The sequence below is a fragment of the Erythrolamprus reginae genome, chromosome 5 (assembly GCF_031021105.1).
Source record: "Erythrolamprus reginae isolate rEryReg1 chromosome 5, rEryReg1.hap1, whole genome shotgun sequence".
Lineage (NCBI taxonomy): Eukaryota > Metazoa > Chordata > Lepidosauria > Squamata > Dipsadidae > Erythrolamprus > Erythrolamprus reginae.
The window spans coordinates 20,261,235-20,285,311 of NC_091954.1; the positions used below are offsets into that span (position 1 = coordinate 20,261,235).

A 24,077-nucleotide genomic window follows, 5' to 3' on the forward strand; every position below is an offset into this window, starting at 1 on the left:
ATCCCCTCGCAAAATTTTGCTTCTGTGCGTGCGCACGGAGCACAATAAAGCAATTTTTTTTAAAAAAAGATGGCTATGTGCGATGGACTGGTGAAGACAAATTGCACAATCTGCGGGGCACTACCCGAACGGAGCTCCGAGGCACACCGGCAGTAACCCACCACTGGTTGGGATGTACAAAATGACACAACGGTATGCAGAATACACTTTTGTTCTTCGGTAGAGCATTGAAAATTATTTTGAGTATGAGAAAGATTTTCTTGATTTAAACAAATCATATAAATGGGGTCAATTATGCAAAGCCCTTCATGGCACCAGATCAGGATACCTGTGAGACCGCCTTCTGCCGCACGAATCCCAGTGACCGGTCAGGTCCCACAGAGTTGGCCTTCTCTGGGTCCCGTAGACTAAACAATGTTGTCTGGCGGGACCCAGGGGAAGAGCCTTCTCTGTGGCGGCTCCGACCCTCTGGAGTCAGCTCCCTCCAGAGATTAGAACTGCCCCTACTCTCCTTGCCTTTCGTAAACTCCTCAAAACCCACCTCTGTCATCAAGCGTGGGGGAACTGAGACATCTCCCCCTGCCTATGTAGTTTTAGTGCATGACATGACTGTATGTATGTTTTTTATATTGGGGTTCCTTGTTTTTAGATTTTTTAAATGTACAATTGCTATTTTAGATCTTAAATTATTAGATTTGTCAATACATATTGTTTTTTATCACTATTGTGAGCCACCCCGAGTCTGCGGAGAGGGGCGGCATACAAATCTAATAAATAATAATAATAATAATAATAATAATAATAATAATAATAATAATCATCATCATCATCATCATCATCATTTTACATGAATATGAAATTGAAGGTTGATTGCTTAGTGTAAGTAAGAGTAATGTCTGGTGGAAGTAAAGCACGGGTGAAATCCAACAGGTTCTAACAGGGTGCTGGAGAACCACTAGTGGAAATTTTGAGCAATTCGGAGAACCAGCAAATACCACCTCTGGCTGGTCCCAGAGTGGGGTGGGAATGGATATTTTGTAATATCCTTCCCACAGGAGTGGGGAGGAAATGGGGATTTTGCAGTATCCTTCCCCTGCCACACCCACCAAGTCATATCATGCCCACCAAGTCAAGCCCACAGAACTGGTAGTTTTAACATTTGAATTTCACCACTGAAATAAGTGAAATGTTTAGTGAATGATTCAACACTCAGCAGGGAGTAAGGGAAGGATGCGAGATATTCCTGTGAGTATATTGGAATAAATGTAAAAGGAATGTTTCTGGTGATGATAGAGGTGGGGATGTGCACTTTCACATGAATACTGCACCTGATTTCCAACAAATGTTAAACAGATTGGAAAAGAAATGCACTAAAGATCAAAGTAGTTGCATTTGACTGTCAAAGTAGTGAATTAGCTGCAAGTCATTGTCATTGATGGTACTTGGTACAAAAGAAGGAAAATGAATGGTGGTGTTGGAAGATGTGTATATATTGTCAGAAAGATAATATGTGGTCTCTTCTGTGGAGTGTCAAAAGAAGCAAACACAATCATGCACAACACCATGCTTCTGCCCACTTTAATATACAGAAGCAAGACTTGGCCAGGAAAAGTTTAATGCAGAAGGAAGATGGTATTTAAGAAATATGGTTGATAAAAGGAGGGTTAAGAATGAATGGGAGCTGAAAGTGTATTTTGCACAAAAATGACTGACTAGCACAATAGAAGTACTTTGTGATGGTTTAATCAACAGAGAGAATGAACATCAATGCAAAATAAACACACAATGAAAGAGAAACTCCACTGAGTGAAAGGCAAGGCAAATGAATGACCTTGGACAGAAATTTAAAGACCCATCAGAGTATGGTGGAAACGGGGCGTTTGCAAGGATGGAGACTATATTGAATACTGTCCATGAAAACTAAATGTAATTACATTTTCTCTCATCTTTCTTTTTGTTACTAGTTTTTACTCTTTTATGCTTTGCATAACACTGCTTATTCCAGCATTGGACAGCATCATAAATATAGATGCATTTATGTATGTATGTATGGTGCCATCTGATGGATTCATTTATTATCTCAGAACAGAATTCAGTAGGTTTTGACAGCATGGTCAGGGGTTTTGAAGAGAAAACTTTAACATTGTCTCATTCTGAAGGACATTTCCTCTTTAGGTTTCTAAACATCTTTGAGACCATGTATTGCTTCTGGTCCTCCACACAGAAGGCAAAGAAAAGTGCTCTTCTCGGAAAATGACTATAATAGCTTAGCTCTGGATTGCTGTGTCATATTAAAATCATGAGAACATCTACATAAGGATTTACCTCTTTAATGTGCAGAATGGTGCCATTGGGAGGGCGGACAAACACTGGCCGATTGTCATTGATGTCAACAACATCCAGTTGCAGCATTGTAGTCCCCCAGAGGGGTGGCCTTCCTTTGTCAGTAGCTACCACTGTTAGGTTGAACCTCTCATAAGACTGTAGGCGCCTGCGAGTTGTGACAAGTCCTGAATCTTTATGAATTTTGAAAGCCTCTGATAAGAGAAGAGACACAGCTCACTTCAGATACGGTATGAAACACAAAAGCTGATTTATAGTATAGCACTGCAAATTTTTCAGTGAGGCAGTTTGAAGGGAACTTCTGGATCTGCTCCTCAGCTTTGGGAAGTAACTAGGACTCTCTGAAGTCTTGGTTAGATACTTGGAAGCTCCTCTTAGTTTACCGTATTTTTCAGAGTACAGTGTTCCCTCGATTTTCGCGGGTTCAAACTTCGCAAAAAGTCTATACCACGGTTTTTCAAATATATTAATTAAAAAATACTTCGCGGTTTTCCCCCCATACCACAGTTTTTCCCGCCCGATGACGTCATATGTCATCGCCAAACTTTCGTCTGCCTTTAATAAATATTTTTTTAATAAACTTTAATAAATAAACATGGTGAGTAATAATCTAAATGGTTGCTAAGGGAATGGAAAATTGCAATTTAGGGGTTTAAAGTGTTAAGGGAAGGCCTGTGATACTGTTCATAGCCAAAAATAGTGTATTTACTTCTGTATCTCTACTTCGCGGAAATTCAACTTTCGCGGGTGGTCTCGGAACACATCCCCCGTGAAAATCGAGGGAACACTGTATAAGCCACACCTTAGTTTTTGGGGAGGGAAATAGGGGGAAAAATCTATCTACCAGGTATTCATTTGGCTAGCATCCTTAGTCTGGTCAGCTTCAGCACATTATTTTATCCCCTGGTTAGGGCTGAAAAAAACCTTTAGCAATGAAACCAAGCCTGGAATGACTTAGGGAGGGAGGGAGGGAGTAGCAATTAAAAAATCCTGCAAGCCAGGAAGATAGTTAGCATCTTGTTAGGGTTGAAAAAAAGAGTAGCAATAAAAATAACCTGGAAGAATAGGGAATTAGCACCTCCTTAGGGCTGGGGGGAAAAACTTTGAAAAAGCTACATATGGAATATAAGGTGCACCCAAAATTTCAGCCTCTTTCAGGAGGGAAAAAGGTGCGTATTATAAAAATAATACGGTAAAAATAATAATAATACGGAAAAATACGGTAAGTATACTTTCACATTTTTATACATGTGTTGAAGATACCTGCAGGTAATGTGAACGATGCGTGTTCATTCATGATCTTTGAAGCAGTTGACTGGTCGTGGCTGCTTCAGATTAAGTGACTCAGTTTGCTTGCAAGTGAGATACCACACTGAATTATTTGCATGGGCCTTTTTTGTTATTAATGGCACAAGATGAACAAGAAACATTGCTGAAGCCTGAAGCTAAAAGAATGAGTTAATATGCAAACAAAGCATCTATAATGCTATATAACAAGGCACTCATGTTAAATGTTGCTGCACGAATAACCATTCTAACAATACACTGAATCCCCCTAATATAATTAATGGACCAATATATGTTTTGTAGAAACAGAGTTTTTGTGTTCCTTCCACAAAAGCAATACTATTCATATGGGAAAATTGGAAACCAATACTACATTTTTAACATTTAAAGAGCAACACTTGACAAACTTCATTGATTACCAGTACATTGTCCTTCCTGCTATATTTCAGTTTTTTCCTTCAACAAATCTTTGGGTTTTATTGAAAATTGGAAATGTGTAAATGCATTTCTGAATGCATTTCAATTGCCAACATTGAGACATGGTCCAGAAAAATACATCCTTGCCAAGTTATTAGGCTTTAAATTAATTCTGGTAAAAAGAAGGCAACCCATATTAAATAGCAATATTATATACAGATCAGATCAGGTTTTCAAACCAGGCATCAAGGTTTACTTTTCTGTCCCAAACAGTGCAAGAAATTTGCTCCTTTCTACCAAGTCACTTTCAATAGGCTAGTAAGTAGGGAAATATTACATTTCATGCCAATGAGTGGTCATGAAATCAGTAGCAAGATTTTATCTGTGTTCTGTTAGAAATGAATTAGTAAATATAGGAGAGAAGATCAAAGCAAGTGGCATCTGTTGGAAAGCTCAACCACCAACATTCAGTAACTTATTTGTAAAGTAGGAATTGTGGCAAAGAAAAGGAACATATGCATCATAAATAGTGATGGGCGAACCGAACCCGCACAATTCGGGTCCGTACTGAATTTTGCGGTGTTCAATTCAATTCAATTTATTAGATTTGTATGCTGCCCCTCTCTGAAGACTCAGGGCGGCTCACAACAACAATAAAAACAATATTCTAGCAAAAACAAATCTCATATTAAAAAACACATTAAAACCCTATCATATTTAAAAAGCAAACAACATGCCAAACACGAACCCGATTTTTTTTCAAACTTCGGGCAAAGTTCAGGGTCATGTTCGGCATTCAGAGCTTTGATGTCACCAGCAGGTTGCTAAGGACGACAAGGTGATCACTTCCTGGATTCCATGGAATCCAGGAAGTGATCACCTTGGCGTCCTTAGCAACCTGCCAGTGACGTCAAAGCTCTGCCCCCGGAATCTCTTCATGGGAGGGATTCCCCAGCTCCTTCAAAGGGAGGTCTTCACATAAAAATAAACGAAAAAGGATGCCGGAGCGGCGCTGCAAGCAAAGGGCGGTCATTTCACGTAAAAATAACAACATTTATTTTTACGTGAAGACCTCCCTTTGAAGGATTTGGAGAATCCCTCCCACGAAGAGATTGCGGGGGTGGAGCCTTGACCTCACTGGCAGGTTGCTAAGGATGCCAAGGTGATCGACTTCCTGGATTCCATGGAATCCAGAAAGTGATCACCTTAGCGTCCTTAGCAACCTGCCGGTGACGTCAAGGCTCTGCCCCCAGAATCTCTTCATGGGAGGGATTCCCCGTTCGGGTTCGGTTCGGGTTCATCCGAATTTTGCGTAAAGTTCGTCCGAATTTGCCCAACCCGAACACCGTTGGGTTCGCCCATCACTAATCATAAAACTTATGAATTAGTAATACTAATATGGATACAATGCAAATATGTCTTATGGTGCACCGATTTGTATCTCTGCATTTAAAAATTAACTACTTTTGATAAACCAAAAAAATATGCAGCTAGTGTCTGAGCCATTGAGATTTCTATGGTTTGTCAATCATCTGCTTTGACAGATACAGTATTTTGTTTGTTACTAGAGATACACACCGACTCCAGATCCTTCAATGTTGAATGTTACCACTCCATTGTCTCCCTCATCTAGGTCAACAGCAGTCATTGTGATGACAGAGGTTCCAACTGGCTCATTTTCGTATACGCTGGTGCTATATTGTTTTTTGGCAAACTGGGGCCGGCAATCATTGATGTCCAAAACTGTAATTATCACCTGAAATCAACACAAATCAATAAAGAAATTACAGGTAAAGAAGAGCTTGGGAAGACTGAAGGACAACACTGAAATAAAATTGCCATTCTTTCCATATAGTGCCGTGATGGGTCTCCAGTGCTAGCAAAAAAACAGCTGCTAGAAATTAGAAAAGCATCTGGCAATGTGTGTGCCCACAGAGAGGGCTCGGCTTGCCACCTCTGTGGGCACACACATTGCCAGATGCTTTTCTAATTTCTAGCAGGTGTTTTTTTGCTAGCACTGGAGCACTTGACCCCCCAAAAGGCCCCCAAACCAGCCAAAACCAGGCTAGTTTTCAAGCCTTTTTCAGGGTGTTTTTCAGGTCGTTTCTGGGTCTTTTTCAGGCCATTTGTTTGTTCCAAGGATCTACTACTCTTTCAGTAAATAATATTTTCTCATGTTGCTTTTGATCTTTCCCCCCAAAATAAAATTCTATTCTATTCCATTCCATTCCATTCTATTCTATTTGTGCTTCTTCCTCTCCACACTGTTCTATGAAATACAGACGTACTATTTGAAGGGGGATTTGTGATGTAGACCTAAATAATAAAGGAGAGGGGCAGCATAGAAGTCTAATAATAATAATAATAATAATAATTATTATTATTATTATTATTATTATTATTATTTGTACTTAGGGCTGACCTGAGGGGTTCTTGGTGGTCTCTGAGGTTGCTCGTTTTCCTGCAGATGTTTCACTGCCCAAAGTCAATGCTGTTTGCTGTTAGTTTATATTCTAGTGGCTTGCCTGTGTTTGTGTATGTGTGTATGTGTGTTGGTCTTAGAGATTCATTGGCTCTTTGGCAGTTTCTTGATTTGGATCTGACTGTTGGTCTGATGTTAATCTTGGAGTTAATCTATGATGATCTGGGTGCTGATTACTGGTGAAGAGATCCTTGGATCTTTTTGTTGCTTTGGGGAGTGGGTGGATAGTAGTCTTTCTTGCATAAAGGTAAAGGCAAAGGTTCCTCTCACACATATGTGCCAGTTTTTTCCACCTCTAGCGGGCAGTGCTGATCTCCATTTCTAAGCTGAAGAGCCAGTGCTGTCTGATGATGATTCTGTGGCCAAGTGGCCAGTGACTAAATGCCGAAGGCGCATGGAACGCTGTTACCTTCCCACCAAGTTGGTTCCTATTCTTCTACTTGCATTTTTACATGCTTTCAAATTGCTAGGTTGGGAAAAGTAATGGGAGCTCACTCCATTACGTGGTGCTAAGGATTCGAACTGCTGAACTGCCAACCTTTCTGATTGACAAGCTCAGCATTTTAGTCATTGAGCCACCGCATCCCTTTTGTGCATAGTCGACATAAATAAGTCTCAGGAAATCTCTATCCTACAAAGACAGAGGCTACCTTGTAAGCATTATGAAAACAAAGAGCAAATTCTACCTATTTACAAGTTAATTACCTGCACAGAGTTCTCTCGACGATTACTAGAAACGTCCCCTGGGTTGTCTCTTGCTACTGCAGTTAACGTATAATGATCCCTCTTTTCTCGATCTAAGGTCGATAGAATGTAGATATCTCCCTGAAACAGAAAAATCTTCAGAAAGTTATCAGAAATTGATACCATACAACTATGCCAAGTGGGAAGACTCTGAATTTCACAGCTAGGATAATACTAGTGATATTCTAGAAGCTGATATCCATTGAAACATACCAAAGAGACCAAATTTGGGAATGCTAACAGATACTTAAAGCAAGTTTTACACTAACAACACTGAGTCAGTAATTTATTCCTAATTACCATTTATGGCAGGCAAGATGGAGAATGTTGATTTTCTAACTTCATATTATTTTATAATTATCAAAACTGCATCTTTACTACCATATTCTCTTTAGCATAAAACCTTTATTGTTATTACTATTACTTAATAAAATAAATTAATAGAATTTAGTATTAGGTTCAGTGGCAAAGTGTGGCTAGCCCTTAAAACTGCAGTTAGAAAATAGATTCTGCATAATATTTAAAAGTACTGTGATCATTATGCCAGATCTATTTTAAAAACTTTAAAAAATATTTTCTATTTACAAAATTCTCTCCAAGGGAAAAATTATATCAGAATTGCATCTTAACTACTGCTAAGCTAGATTTTTCAGTTTGCTGTATGCACAAATTATTGTTCGTTACATATATGGGGCAGAGGTGGGTTCACCCCCGGTTCGGACTGGTTCAATAGAACTGGTAGTAACTTGGCAGCCTGGATTGCTAGAACCAGCAGTGACCCAGACCTGCCATGCCCCAAGCCAGTTCTTTTGGCACCACTTTATGCTATCTTGGATTTTTTTTGCTTCTGCTCATGCATAGCAGTTTTGTTTTAGCACTGCACATGTGCAAAGTGGCACTAAGTGTCTGTGTGCCTGCGCTGAGCAAACCAGCAGCGATGAAAACTGGAACCCACCTCTGGTATGTGGTATAATTTATTCTTACAATAATATTTAAGGCAAGTCAGTAAATATATTAATGGTAAATGGGAATATCACAGGAAATAATTGATAATACAAAGCCATCATACAAGTTAAAGTGAAAATTCAATAATTGGTATGTCAAAACCTGGTTATCTCAGCAGCTGGCAAATATTTTAATTTCTTTTGCAAATGCAAGCTTGGGACAGAAAAGACTGTTAGTTCAGTTCAAGATTAGTCTTACTCTACTCTATTAATCATTACCACTCTCTACGTTATTGAGTGATATCACCTGGAACAGTGTTTTTTTAAACTTGGCAAACTTTAAAATGTGCAGACTTTAACTTCCAGAATTTCCCTGGCTGGGTAATTCTGGGAGTTGAAGTCCATACATCTTAAAGTTGCTAAGTCTGTAAAATATTAGTATAGACATAGATAGTTGGGAACTCACAAACAAATCAGAGAGCTGTTTTGTTATTCTTTAATTGCTTTGTAATTGCCTGACAATAATCCTAGCACAAGTTGGATAAAGATGCAAGTAGAGACCAGGATATTATATTTCTAGCCCAGGACTCTTATATGGCCATAATACCGTGTTGGGGTTAATTCCAAATTTCCCCTCTCCATCTCCCAGGCTATACTGTATTTGAGCAAAGCGTCCAGAATCAGCATCTGTGGCTCGAACCCTCAAAATGATGGTCCCTAATGGGACATCCTCAAAAACAGGCTTCTGTAAAAAAGAGGAAAACGACAGTCAGATGTGGTTGTACTTCAAATTATTATGAAGGTGCATCATAATATCCAATACATTCAGTTACTATGTGAGTTAAGAGTGAGCTATACCAGGAGTCGGCAACCTTAACTACTCAAAGAGCACAAAGTTCTTAACCGGAAGCCCCTGATTCAATTCTGGAGCCGACTGGAAATCCGATTCCCCCACCATAGAGTCTCCTCTATCAGTCCTAACCAAAAGCCCTATCAATTGTGAAGCTGACAGGAAAACCTGCCCCTTGCCATAGGCACGCCCTGCTTTCCCCCTCTGCCAACCAGATGCTCCTTTCAAAATTGTGGTGACAAGGAGCCACAATGGGGTGGGGGTGGGGGTTGTGAAAGAGTCACATGCGGCTCAAGAGCCATAGGTTGCTGACCCTTGGGCTATACAATGATGGGGTTGGAAAACACTTTGTAAGCCTTCTAGTCCAACAGAGTGAGCAAATAGAACTGGTATCACTGATTGATTTAATTTGATTTGATTTACTGGATCTGTATGCCGCCCCTCTCCGCAGACTCGGGGCGGCTAACAACAGCAGTAAAATAGTACAACAAAATCCAATACTAAAAGACAGTTAAAAACCCATTATATAAAAACCAATCATACATACAAACATACCATACATAAAATTGTGAAGGCCTAGGGGGAAAGTGTATCTTAGTTCCCTCATACCTGGCGGCAGGGGTGGGTTTTAAGCAGCTTACGAAAGGCAAGGAGGGTAGGGGCAATTCTAATCTCTGGGGGGAGTTGGTTCCAGAGGGTCGGGGCCGCCACAGAGAAGGCTCTTCCTCTGGGTCTTGCCAAGCGACATTGTTTGGTTGACGGGACCCGGAGAAGACCCACTCTGTGGGACCTAACTGGTCGCTGGGATTCGTGCGGCAGAAGGTGGTCTTTATACACTATACTGATAAGACATTTTATTCAGAGTTTGCCTTGCTTCTAATATACAATTAGAGGTGCAATTCAAGGTGTTGGCTGTCACCTTTAAAACCATCCATGGCTTGGGACCAGGTTATCTGAAGGACTGTTTCTTCCAAGTTACATCCACCAGAGCAGGGAGGCAGGGAATGTTGCAGTCCTCTCTCCTTAAGGGTAAGAACCACAGTGGCTCAGTGGTTGGAGTGCAATACTGCAGGCTACTTCTGTTGACCACCAGCTGCCAGCAGTTTGGCAGTTCAAATCTCAACACCAGCTCAAGGTTGACTCAGCCTTCCATCCTTCCGAGGTGGGTAAAATGAGGACCCAGATCAGTGAAGGGTTACCAAAATTTTTACTACCACACTGTGGGTGTGGGCTTATGCAGGACGCCCTGCATTTTCTTTCAACATCTTTCAGTGCAAATTGGGTGCTCTGAGGTGAAGCTCCATATTCGCTACCCCACTGCGTTCTCCCCCATCGAAGCAGTAGCTCATGCCTGACCCAGATTGTTGGGGCAATATACTTACTCTCTGTAAACTGCTTAGAGAGGGCTGAAAAGAATTCAGAAGCAGTATACAAGTCTAAATTCTAACGCTACTGCTATCTGGCAAGACCAGAAGACCTTGGTGGCTCCCTCCCACTGTAACATCATCTTTGCAGAAATTAGCCAAGGCCCTAAAGTTTTGCCAGCATGCCTGGAATACCCAGAGCGGGGTGGAGCCCATCAAATGAATAGTTTGGTTACTTGTTGTTGCCAGGGAGGTTATTGTTTTCATACTTTGTACATTAGTTTTTTTACAATTTTTTGTAAGCCTTCTAGTGTTACTGAAAGTGAGCGGACGGCCATATAAATTCTCTAAATAAATAAATAAACACATAATGACTGTTCATCAACATTTACCAAATATTTATTTTGAGTACCTCTTTTTTAAAATATTTGGAATAAGAAGTAAAAAAAAAATCCAGTTTAGGATTCATATAACATTACAAAAATGTTTTGCTTGCCTTCTGCAGTTCCCTTCACCTCCAGTGCATCATGTTACCAATGTTTTTCAAACTTGGTAAGTTTACGTTGTATGGATTTCAGCTCCCAGAATTTTGAGTGTGTTTCATTTAATTAAAATAATCATCTACTTTTTAATTAATGTGGATTTGGATACCATTCTATGAATCTTTCTAGTTGGAAAACAGTGAATAAGTAAGAGAATACTCTAGGTCTTATCTAATATTACTACAATGACATAAAAAAATTGATCCAGAATTCAGAATAAATTAATCTGTTAATTACAATATTAATTATTGCAGTACCAACTTTTAAAAATTGCTTTTAAAAAGATGAAAGAAGCTTGGGAGGATAATTGTAAGTTTGTCAAAGCCTACTAGATACGGATATTAAAACAATTCTCCTTCAGAGGCTGTATGAGTGTGGCCACCAGATGGAGGGGATAGACAATAAGGAAGTTGTCTCAAATTTATATCCTGCTTCTGCATTTCTCAAGAGCTTTTGCAGAACCTCATCAGAGGAGGTTCCAAACATCTGAAAATGCAAGTCAATTCTTGTACCTTTAAGTTCTTATAACAGTTTCACCCATACTGCAAAAAGTAATGTGCAATATGGTAGAACTGATAGAACTGCATTATATCTTGTTGATATTTATTTATTTAATTTGTCATACAAATATAGTATTGTAATACAGTATGTTTAACATAATATAAGTACAAAGTAGAGATAGAAAAGATAAAAAGACATTAGGACAGTAACAGAAGGCACGAAAGTGCACTTATGCACGCCCCCTTACAGCCTCTTAGAATGCGTGGCCGGTGAGTAATCCCCGGTCTGGATTTGCTGCAGGGCCAGGGAGACACTGCCCTCGGCGCAGCCGCCATTTTGAATGCTGGGATCTCGCAAGATTTCACGAGATCCCAGCCCTTTTAGATCATCGGCCTAGGCTGATGACGTCGTCGGGGGCGGAGCCTGCCAGCCCTATAAAAGGGGCTGTGCAGGCTTGGGGCCTCCTTTTTGCCCCAATGATGACAAGAAGCGAACACCCACCCGCCCTCCCTATGTTACAGTGTGCCACTGTGGGTCGCCCTTAGGGGGGCCGAATAGGAATTTTTGGCGGTCTTGGTAATTTTCCGCGACCGTTTTTTTGTCTATTCCACACTGCGGTGACGAATAGGCGGTTAGGAGGTGCTTCGCCCCCTGTTTAGGCTAATTGGTTTACCTTTGGTCATTTGGGTAGGCAGGTTAGGGGCGGAAAACTGGGTGGTGTTTAGCAACTGCGGGTCCTTGTTAGGGTTTTTTAGTTAAATTTGTGCTAATTTAATGAATAAATTATGCAAATTTAATTAATAAAAATGACCCAGTTTAAATCCAGCTCTTGTGTCTGTGTCATTACTCTGCCTCTGCTGCAAAAGAGGAGAGGTCTATTGTAGATAATGTAAGGTTAAAGATTTTGGAATTGGGGGAAGAAACAACAGAGTCCAATAGTGAATTCCAGGCGTTGACCCCTCTATTGCTGAAATTATATTTTCTGCAGTCTAGTTTGGAGTGATTTACATTTAGTTTGTATCTATTGTGTGCTCTTGTGTTATTGTTGTTAAAGGTGAAGAAGTCACTAACAGGAAGTACATTGTGATGTATGATTTTATGAACAACATTTAAATCAGTTCGGGGGCGGCGTAGCTGTAAATTTTCTAACCATAGTAATTGAAGTCTGGAGGAGTAAGGTAATTTGTTGCGTGAGGAGGAGTGGAGGACTCTTCTTGTGAAGTATTTCTGGACTCCTTCAATTGTATTAATGTCTGTTATGCAATGTGGATTCCATACAGGTGAGGTGTATTTTCTGCACCAGATTCTGTTGAGTATACAGATTATATACATTTCCCCTCCCCCCACCCCCTTAATGTGACCCGGATCATCCAATCCTACATTTAAACCACAGGGCTGCAAAAAGAAAAGTATTTTAGACAAGAAAAATAACAGAACAACACAATGACCTTTTCCCAGTCTGTCTCTCCCTCCTATTTTCTCATAAACATATGTTGCTTTAATTCACCTGATAAGATGGCTGGCTAAACGTGGGGTTGTTGTCATTGATATCCACAATTTCTAGGTAAACTGGTATTTCAGCAGATCTCCGTGGACTCCCATTGTCTGAGGCCCGAACAGTAAAATTCAACCAATGGACCTCTTCATAGTCAACTGTTCGGTTTGAAATTACCTTTCCTAAAAGTGATCAGGCAAATGAGAAGATTGTTACTGTCTGTAATCCTTTTATGAAATATGTCCTGTCCCCTCATTCTATTTCTACAACATGCTTAAAAGGACACAAGGACTTTTTACATACTCTGATTCTGCTGCTAGAATATCAATATCAATATCAACTTTATTTGATTAGTCAATCGACCATATCAAAGCGAGGAAAAGGACCACATCGGTCATCATAAAACTGTGACTGGTTAAAATACAATAAAATTGGCTAAAATAGAGGGAATTTGAATAGATAATAAGTTAAAATGCAGTATAATATGCTAAAATTGAGTAGTAAAACATGAGAATATAACTCATGCAAAGGATTATATTAAACAAATCTAAGATACTGATATAAAATATTCTTAAGTGAGTTCATCTCCTTTGCATGCCACCCCAATATGTTCTATAAAACGTATTCTCCTCTGAATAGCCCTGACTATAAACTTAGCGGTTCTAGAAACTACATATATATTTGTACCCTGAAGAAAATATGATAGAATATGAAATCATGATATTGTATGCGGTTAAGGCTGTTGGAATTGATTTTTAAATCAATATTATGAACTATTTGGGATAAGTGAACTAAAAGATTATTCTCACATTTAGTGTCAGAAATGGAATCTGTGTCTAGAAACAGATGAAGATCCTGAACCATTAGGCTTCACTGTATTTAGGTCAATATCTTTTATACATATTCCTACATCATAAAGCCCACACGAAGACTTCATATTCACAAAAACAAACAAACATAGGAACCAAAAATTTATTATTGTTCAGAGTTTCACAAGTTGATTTTTTTGGTTGTCGCAGAAAAAGAAGGCAATGAATAATATAGCATTCTTGATACAGTTTGGGGAGATTTTTTTACTCATCTTTAAATAACATCCAAAAATGGATGGCCTACGTAGTCAGTTGTGAAAGTCCGACTCCACAAGAATGTATTTTATGTAAGTGGAAAGGTGGCATGGCTGGATGGGAACAAAAACCAGAATTGAAACAGGATGCAGCTTAGTTGTTCAAGATCCTCTATTACACAGTTTTACTTTCATAATAAAAAAGGGTTTCTTTGATTTCTGGTGATTTCAAATATCCTACAGTTTTCTTGGCAACAGTAGGGAAGTGGTTTGTCACTTACTTTTTTCACATTTCTTTCAACAAGTCCCCCTTCTAGTCTATAGCCCTATGACTCCTAAATGCCTCCCCTCCAATCCAGACCTGACCCCAATTAAATTCACAGCCCATTTTTGCATCTGTTAATAAAGCATCTTAATACTTTGCAAAATGAGATGATTCTGGGTGTCTCTGGGAAGAAAGACATCATCTGCACTATTGAAAATAAGTATGAAGTAAATCAGTACATTTCGTAGGAAGTTAAAACTCACCCTTCTCCTAGAAAATGAAATATGTTAGTAAATATTAAAAGGGCAGAATATTTTCCCCTAAAAGGGAGGGAGAAGCTCACCCCATCCCACCTTTGTCAATGGGCCATTAAGGCCGGAGCCAGCTCACCTGCAGCACAAAAGGCATGGCCTCCAGGGCATAATAGGACTCATGTAGCAACAAAAACTCACCACATGGTCCCTGGGAAGATTACATCACCCAGCAAGGCTCAACCAAGCCTGGGACTCAGGACAGCCTAGAGTTGTCCCTGCACACACCCCTGGAAGTCTGACCACCAATCGGAATGCATTTCTTACACAGGAACGGGAAGCTATAGGGTGGAGTCCAACAGAGGGTATAAAACCAAGAGGGTATAAAACTCTCAACATCTCTGCCCCTTTCTGCTCAGGAGTTCAAACCATGCGATCCTGTTCATTACTTTTTTTTTTTAAGCAAAGGGGATATATATAATGTACATTCTAACATTTATGATTTACTTATATAGTACACGTAGGTGGAGAGGGAGAAAAGAAGAAAGGTAGGGGGTTGGAGAAGAAAGGAAAGAGATATAGGGGGAAGGGGGATAGGAAATTGGAGCAAAAGGGGAGTGGTAAGAAGAGAAGGCCAGCTTTAGAGCTGGGGCTTTCATGCTTTGCGGCCTGTGGTTTAAGCACATAGTGGTGTAGATTTCCCTAAAGTTTTATCCATATGTTTTTGATGTAATTGTTAGTGCCAATGCGTATCAGTGGTTTAAGGGTTTGTTTTCTTTGTAATTTAAAGTTCGTGTCAATCGATGTTTACAGTTTGTTGTTTCAATTTGATGTTATGATTTGTGACGTAGGTTGCTAGTTTTACAAGTTGTTTTTGTTGGATATTTTTCTTGATGAATAATTTTTAAGTACAGTGGTCCCTCAATTTTCGCGGGTTCGAACTTCGCGAAACGGCTATACCACGGTTTTTCAAAAATATTAATTAAAAAATACTTTGCTGTTTTTTTCCCTATACCATGGTTTTTCCCGCCCGATGACGTCATACGTCATCGCCAAACTTTCATCCACCTTTAATAAATATTTTTTTTAATAAACTTTAATAAATAAACATGGTGAGTAATAATCCAAATGGTTGCTAAGGGAATGAGAAATTGCAGTTTAGGGGTTTAAAGTGTTAAGGGAAGGCTTGTGATACTGTTCATAGCCAAAAATAGTGTATTTACTTCCGCATCTCTACTTCGCGGAAATTCGACTTTCGCGGGCGGTCTCGGAACGCATCCCCCGCGAAAAGCGAGGGAACACTGTAATTTCTTTTTTTTAACCAATGGTACCATTTGTCCCATGCTTTGTAGAAATCTGTCTCATCCTTGCTTTGCAATTCCATTGTTAGCTTGGACATTTCTGCACATTCCATTATTTTAATCAAAAGGGATAGAACGGTTGGGTTTTTTTCTTGTTTCCAGAATTGTGCATATAAAATCCTTGCGGCTGTAATAATGTGAATTATAATATATCTGTTTTCTTTACTAAAGTTTTGTTTTATGATTCCTAATAAAAATAGTTCGGGTTTTGCATGGATGATCTGGGAAGTAATTTGTTCTAGCATAGTTTTGATTTTATACCAATATTTTTGGGTGGTTTCACATGTCCACCAGATGTGGTAGTATGTACCTGGTTTTTCCCTGCACTTCCAACATAGTGGTGATGGGTTTGGATACATTTTTGCAAGTCTAGCAGGTGGCAAGATCCTGTTCATTACTAAACCTTCTTTCCAAGCAACCTCCATGAATTCAGTGTCTTTCCCCCCACTTGGAACTGAACCCAGAAGGATATTTCTTCCAAAAATTGGCTTTTAAAGTAATTTCATTTTAAATTTCTGTATGTAGACTCATCTTCTTTCTCTTAAAAATATTCCGGTAAGAACCACAATTCTTGGGACTTACCTGCTGAGCTGTCTTCAAGCTGGACATAACCCTCATGGGAGAGGTTGAACAACTGATATATGATCTGTCCATTAGCACCTTTGTCTGGGTCTACAGCTGACAAGGATATTAAGGTAGTCCCTGGGGTGGCTCCTTCTAGTATCCGTTCTGTGAAAAATGTTGCCCCATAAGGGCGGAACCAAGGAGCATTATCATTAACATCCAAAACATTTACGGTTAGCTTGGCTGCAAGAAAGGGGAAAATAAAACAACAAGTAATATTGAAAACATGAATATTAATTGAGCCCAGAGGTATTTCATGAGAAGAGTATTCCACTCCTCTGCTCGCAATGGAATCTGTGCCAATGGAACCTTATGCCACCAGGCTTGAAATTTTGGGACCTGGACAACCTAGAACTATACTCTGTATGGTCTGACCTATGCTTAATATACAAAATTGTCTGTCCTACCTGTTAATGACTGCTTCAGGTCCAACTGCAATAATACATGGGCAAACAACAGGGGCGGCATACAAATCCAATCAATCAATCAATCAATCAATCAATCAATCAATCAATCAATAAACTCTATGTAAACCATTCCAAACTCGATTGCAGAAAATACGACTTCAGCAATAGAATGGTCAATGTCTGACTCTGTTGCTACATCTTCAAACCCCCCAATCTTTAACCTAAAACTGTCAACAATGGACCTCACCCCATTCCTGGGTATATATTTTTTATTTTTCTCCACCTTAAAATAAAACATTATATGAAGACAAACACTACAGCAATGCTTAATATTAAACATTTTTCCCCAGTAGACATTCAATTGAGCCTCTTATATATCTATTCTCTTTTAAAAGCCATATCTTCATCTGATTAAGCTATCAAACATCCAAAAGTTTTCTCCCTCTTCAAGTAAGACATTAACCCATTCCTAAGGGGTCTGTAAGAGGGCGTGAATAAGCACACCTGTCACCCCTTTCCAAATGTTCCCATCATTCACACTCAGTTCTTATGCATATACTTATACCTGTTTATATGCTATGTTCATACTTCTAATTGTTCTCTCATACATGCTTGGCAAACTAAATAAATAAATTGAAATAAATAAATAATCAGTTTGCTGTCTTTCTTTCTTCAAAAAGTATATAGTGTCAACCCCTAACCCCCAACATTTCTCCCTTAGACTATCCACGATTGACCTTTCCAGGTTCCTAAGAGGCCAGTAAGGGGCATACATAAGTGCACTAGTGTGCCTTTCGTCCCCTGTCCAATTGTCTTTCCTTTATCTCATATATCATATATATTTTCTTCCTTTCATATATCTTCTCCTCTATTTTTACATATTATCTTTATATATATTACTTCATGTCTATTCTATTCCATATGTATTGTGTATTGGACTAATGAATAAATAAAATAAATAAATATTAACACCATTATTAATCTAATCTGGAGCAGAAACTCTCTCACCATTTGGCACACTCACTGAGCGCTCCAGGACCTCACTGGCATTATCATAGACAGAGATTGTGACATCATAAGTAGCCACCAGTTCCCTGTTTAAAATAGACTTCACTTTCACCGCTCCTAAAAATACAAAACAAAGAGAAAAATACTTCCAAATTCAGCAGCACATAAAATTATGGAGAATTGCTGAAATGTCCCTCATTCTTCCTGATCTCTTTTCCCACTCAAGGGTCTTTCCCTAAGTGAACTATTGGCAAGCCATTTACTAAATACACCTTATTCTTTATATCCATTCTCACTGTGCCCTACTTACTTTTTTTTTTAAACCCTTTGTTTTTATTTTTATTTATTTATTGTTAGAGTTGGAAGGGACCATGCGGATCATCAAGTCCAACCCCCTGCCTAAGCAGGAACCCTATAGCATCCCAGCCAAATGGCAGTCCAATTTCCTCTTAAAAATGTCCAGAGTATTGGAGTTCACAACGTCTGCTGGTAGGTTGTTCCACTGGTTGATCGTTCTGACCATCAGGAAGTTCTTCCTTATTTCCAGGTTGAATCTCTCCTTGGTCAGTTCCTTGTCCGGCCCTCCGGTGCCCTGGAGAATAAAGTGATCCCCTCCTCTCTGTGGCAACCCCTCGTATACCTGTAGACTGCTATCACGTGTTCTACAACTTTTTATAAGCAGTATTTATAAACAAAAACATACCTGTGAAAGGGCATCTGTGGGAAAGATGACTGACTCTAAGCTAAATTGATCCCAGGGCTTGAATGAAATGTGCTTTTCTCTCTGTACAGAAATAGTATTAAAGGAGGCTTCCTCAGAACAGGGGTTGCAAATGAACTCTCATCGTCAGCTAAGATGGGTCTGTATTCTTTAAGTTCACTTTATCTATCTTTTAATGCCTCATGATTAAGACTCTGTTTTAAATGAACTTTATGAAGTTGCTTATATTTACAAGCTGCTCCACTTATGTAGAGTTTGAACAGCATGTATGTGTTACTTTCTTAAATCACTCCAAACTTTAAAAGAACAATAGCATTATATTTACCCTCCATGAACAGTTTCATTAAATTTATGCTCAGCCATGAAATTTAGCAAGTAACCTTGAGAAATTATCTCCAGGACGGCCTTCTGCCGTACGAATCCCAGCGACTGATTAGGTCCTACAGAGTGGGCTTTCTCCGGGTCCCGTCAACTAAACAATGTCGTTTGGCGGGACCCAGGGGAAGAGCCTTCTCTGTGGTGGGCCCGGCCCTCTGGAACCAACTCCCTCCAGAGATCAGAATTGCCCCCACCCTCCTCGCCTTTCATAAGCTCCTTAAAACCCACCTCTGTCGTCAGGCATGGGGGAACTGAGATATTCTTTTCCCCTGGGCCTCTACAGTTTATGCATGGTATGTCAGTATGTATGTCTGGGTTTTATAATAAGGGTTTTTAGTTGTTTTATTATTGGATTGCTACATATTGTTTTAATTACTGTTGTTAGCTGCCCCGAGTCCACGGAGAGGGGCAGCATACAAATCCAATAAATAATAATAATAATAATAATAATAATAATAATAATAATAATAATTTAAAAAAAATTACTTGAGTTTCTCAGTCTAAGCTACTTAGCAAAGTTGTGAATAATAATATTCCTGTACAGACCTCATTGCTTAGGGAAATCATGATATATATTTTTTTCAAAATCACCCATGAATTGTGAGCAAATTTTTGAGAATCACCAAATTGCGTCATTGGCTCTAGAAAGCTTTGCTACACTCCCCAGCAAACCAAATTACAAGACCAAGGATCACTTACCCTAAAAATGCTTACCCCTCCCATTCCCTTAGCTGCTTCTGAGGGCGGTCATCATTCAGTCTGTGAAGGCTGTGGCACAAAGTATAGTTTGCTAGCCAGACACAAACCAGCACTAAACCAGGAATGATGACAATGACAATGATGGTGAGAATGAATAGAGTGTTGACAGAGATGCAAAGATAACAGGCAGCATAGACATAGAGACACAGAAATCAAACCTGCAGGTCTGACAGCGGTAAGGAAAGCAAAAAGATAGTTAGTTAAAGCAAGTATCCACCAAAAGTGTGTAGGAAAACACAGAGGGCTCTTCCAGACAGTAATGATACTTAATCAAGCTGAATTTATTGATCAGCTGAGATGTGATGGCAGGACTACCAACAATTTCAATATAGAATTGTTATGGTCCTTTCCTTTCCTTTCCCTTCTTCCCCTTTCCTTCCCTTCCATCCCCTTTCCTCTCCCCTCCTTTCCTTCCCCCCTACCCTTTATAAAGATAGAGATAAACTGATGTTCTCTCCCCAAATTGAGGCGGTAGGAGCCCTGCTGGTTGATGAGATAGAAGAAAATTGTCTTCATGTGTAACTGAGGGGTTGTCCAAAGCGGTATTGGCCAATCAATTTTTGTCCTTGTCCTTTGCTCTGTTTGGTCATTGGCTGGTTCTCTGTGATGTTATTAAAATCACAAAGAAGGAAATATGGTAATTTATCTAATGTCCTATGAGTGTTAAATAGTTAGTTCAATCCCTGCTACATTTAAATGGTACAATCAGAGGATTTGCACACCAGAAAATCTGGTGTCTGGAAGTGCCCAAGAAAGCAAGGGGGGGAAGAGGAGGAGGAGGGGGAGAAGAAGGAGAAGGAGGAGGACGAGGAGAAGAAGAAGAAGAAGAAGAAGAAGAAGAAGAAGAAGAAGAAGAAGAAGAAGAAGAAGAAGAAAGAGGAGCAGGATATGACAAGGAAAGAAAAAAAAGGCAGAAGATATTGGGAGGACATCTTCCATGCTATTTATTTGTTGTTCTGGTAATATTCTCATTTTCCAAGGGAAACTGATCCTTACAGGGCAAATAGCTATTTTTTTCCCCTGGCCCCAATATATTAAAATCTGGGAATGCACATTTGATATATGGCTTAACATAATTGCTAGTTTGGGCCAATAATATTATTTTTCAGCTTCAATACGGCACGAAGCATTAGGGGTCCCCCCCCCTTTCTGCTGTTTTTGACCACAGTAGTTAGATCCTGTACACAGTGGTTATCTATCGTATTTACTTCCAACTCTTGTACCTGTTCGAAAATCCACTGAAAAAGCTCCTTGCTGGTCGGGCACGACAGCATCCGTATCATCTTTGGCCAGGATTTCAATGAGGTAGTATTCCAGCCGGGGGTTGAGATCTTTGTCAATTGCTGTCATTTCAGCTATAACTGTGCCTACAGAAGCTGATTCGGGCACACTGACAGTCTGGATGGGATTGAGAAACTCTGGCTGAGAGTCATTGATATCATCAATCTGGATGCTCACGGTGGCAGTACCAGAGAGAGACGGTGTGCCTTGATCTGTAGCAACCACTGTCAAGCGATAGTGGTCCTTTTCTTCTCGGTCTATAGTTATGTTGGCCACGCTGATGACCCCGGTATTAGCATGAATCAAGAACTTATCTTGAGCTCCACTCTCTATCCGGTAGCTCAGCTGCTGATTGAGGCCACTATCCATATCAGTTGCAAATACCTGAAGCACAAAAAAACCTGGGGGAATCCCAGACTGTATTATTAGAGAGGATATTTCAGTTATTGAAAACTTCAGAAGAAACAAGTGAACGTTTTGAATTAGTTCATCTGACCTCCAATATCCTTCAATTAACTCAACTGATCTCCAATAATTCCATAACTTTCTATCAGTAATGTAGGATAATGCAAAGGAAGTTTTAAAATTTATCCCTTAGAGAAGTGGTGGCTAACCTTTTTGTTGCCGAGTGCCCAAAGCGCAAGCACAAATGAATCCCAGAGCTACATTTTCTGTTGTGATGGCCTCCTGGAGCTCCATTTTCACTGGCAGAAGAGGGCAGGAGGCTTTGCAGCTGAAAATGTAGCCTGGAAACTCTGTTTTTGGTGGCAGAGGCACCTTTGCTGTTTCTAGGGCAGCCCCACGGGCCAGATCTAAGCATCCTGCAGGACAGATCAGGCCTCCAGGCCTTGAGTTTGACACGCCTGCCTTAGAGCAAGATGTGCACCACAGCGATGCTGCATTAACTTGTTTTATTTTTCCACAATCTGCTTTTATTTTACTTATTAGATTTGTATGCCGCCCATCTCCGAAGACTCTTGTAAAAAATATGTGCAAAACATAAGCACAAATAACTGCAAGTCCCAACAGATAATTGCACATTGCACAGAGGGTTGTATGAGGTTTTAGCGGACCTTGACTCCAATTGTAAAACAGAGTCGACTGACAACGAGTCAGTCGAGGTGACTGGGGCTAAACGTCTTTGTCCATCTGTCTGGGAGGAGTTTGACTTGGTGACACCTGATGAAGTGGACAAGGCCATTGGAGCTGTGAGTTCCGCCACCTGTTTACTGGATCCGTGTCCCTCTTGGCTGGTTTCGGCCAGTCGAGGGGTGACACGGAGCTGGGTCCAGGAGATTGTCAACGCCTCCTTGGGGAGGGGGTCCTTTCCGCCCCTTTATAAGGAGGCACTTGTGCGCCCCCTCCTCAAGAAGCCTTCCCTGGACCCAGCCGTGCTTAATAACTACCGTCCAGTCTCCAATCTTCCCTTCATGGGGAAGGTTGTTGAGAAGGTGGTGGCACTCCAACTCCAGCGGTCCTTGGAAGAAGCCGATTATCTAGGTCCTCAACAGTCTGGATTCAGGCCCGGCTACAGCACGGAAACTGCTTTGGTCGCGTTGATGGATGATCTCTGGCGGGCCCGGGACAGGGGCTTGTCCTCTGTCCTGGTGCTCCTTGACCTCTCAGCGGCTTTCGATACCATCGACCATGGTATCCTTCTGCGCCGGCTGGAGGGGTTGGGAGTGGGAGGCACTGTTCTTCAGTGGTTCTCCTCCTACCTCTCCGGTCGGTCGCAGTCGGTGTTAGTGGGGGGTCAGAGGTCGACCTCTAGGTTTCTCCCTTGTGGAGTGCCTCAGGGGTCGGTCCTCTCCCCCCTGCTATTTAATATCTACATGAAACTGCTGGGTGAGATCATCCAAGGGCATGGGGTGAGGTATCATCAATACGCCGATAATACCCAGTTGTACATCTCCACCCCATGTCCAGTCAACGAAGCAGTGGAAGTGATGTGCCGGTGCCTGGAGGCTGTTGGGGCCTGGATGGGTGTCAACAAACTCAAACTCAACCCAGACAAGACGGAGTGGCTGTGGGTTTTGCCTCCCAAGGACAATTCTATCTGTCCGTCCATTACCCTGGGGGGGGAATTATTGACCCCCTCAGAGAGGGTCCGCAACTTGGGCGTCCTCCTCGACCCACAGCTCACATTAGAGAAACACCTTTCAGCTGTGGCGAGGGGGGCGTTTGCCCAGGTTCGCCTGGTGCGCCAGTTGCGGCCCTATTTGGACCGGGAGTCATTGCTCACAGTCACTCATGCCCTCATCACCTCGAGGCTCGACTACTGTAACGCTCTCTACATGGGGCTACCTTTGAAAAGTGTTCGGAAACTTCAGATTGTGCAGAATGCAGCTGCGAGAGCAATTATGGGCGTCTCTAAGTATGCCCATATCACTCCAACTCTCCGCAGTCTGCATTGGCTGCCGATCAGTTTCCGGTCACAATTCAAAGTGTTGGTTATGACCTACAAAGCCCTTCATGGCACCGGACCAGAATATCTTCGGGACCGCCTCCTGCCGCACGAATCCCAGCGACCGGTTAGGTCCCACAGAGTCGGCCTTCTCCGGGTCCCGTCAACCAAACAATGCCGTCTGGCGGGACCCAGGGGAAGAGCCTTCTCTGTGGGGGCCCTGACCCTCTGGAACCAGCTCCCCCCTGAGATTAGGATTGCCCCCACCCTCCCTGCCTTTCGTAAACTCCTTAAGACCCACCTCTGCCGTCAGGCATGGGGGAACTAAACATCTCCCCCTTGCCCATGTTGTTTTGCCATTGATTGATTGACTGTGTGTCTGTTTTTATATACATTGGGATTGTTTTATGAATTTATTAATTTTAAACTGTAATTAGATTGGTGGGCATTGGATTTGTTATTATGTACTGTTTTTATTATTGTTATGAGCCGCCCCGAGTTTGCGGAGAGGGGCGGCATATAAATCCAATAAATCTAATCTAATCTAATCTTTAATGAGAAATGAAAAAGGCTCTGTGTGTAAACT

At 40.8% G+C, this 24,077-nt stretch overlaps 1 protein-coding gene across 1 annotated transcript in view; it reads right to left on the bottom strand.

Moving 5' to 3' along the window:
- Positions 1-24,077, bottom strand: part of CDH23 (cadherin related 23) — a 726,582-nt gene that overhangs the window by 33,496 nt on the left and 669,009 nt on the right. Inside the window, exons 46-53 of the mRNA XM_070753910.1 lie at positions 21,030-21,488; positions 17,949-18,065; positions 16,492-16,716; positions 12,982-13,151; positions 8,825-8,962; positions 7,235-7,354; positions 5,626-5,803; positions 2,326-2,537 (exon numbers count right to left, since the gene is read on the bottom strand). Coding sequence (XP_070610011.1) covers positions 2,326-2,537; positions 5,626-5,803; positions 7,235-7,354; positions 8,825-8,962; positions 12,982-13,151; positions 16,492-16,716; positions 17,949-18,065; positions 21,030-21,488 — 1,619 coding nt within the window. The remainder of the gene's footprint in view (positions 1-2,325; positions 2,538-5,625; positions 5,804-7,234; positions 7,355-8,824; positions 8,963-12,981; positions 13,152-16,491; positions 16,717-17,948; positions 18,066-21,029; positions 21,489-24,077) is intronic.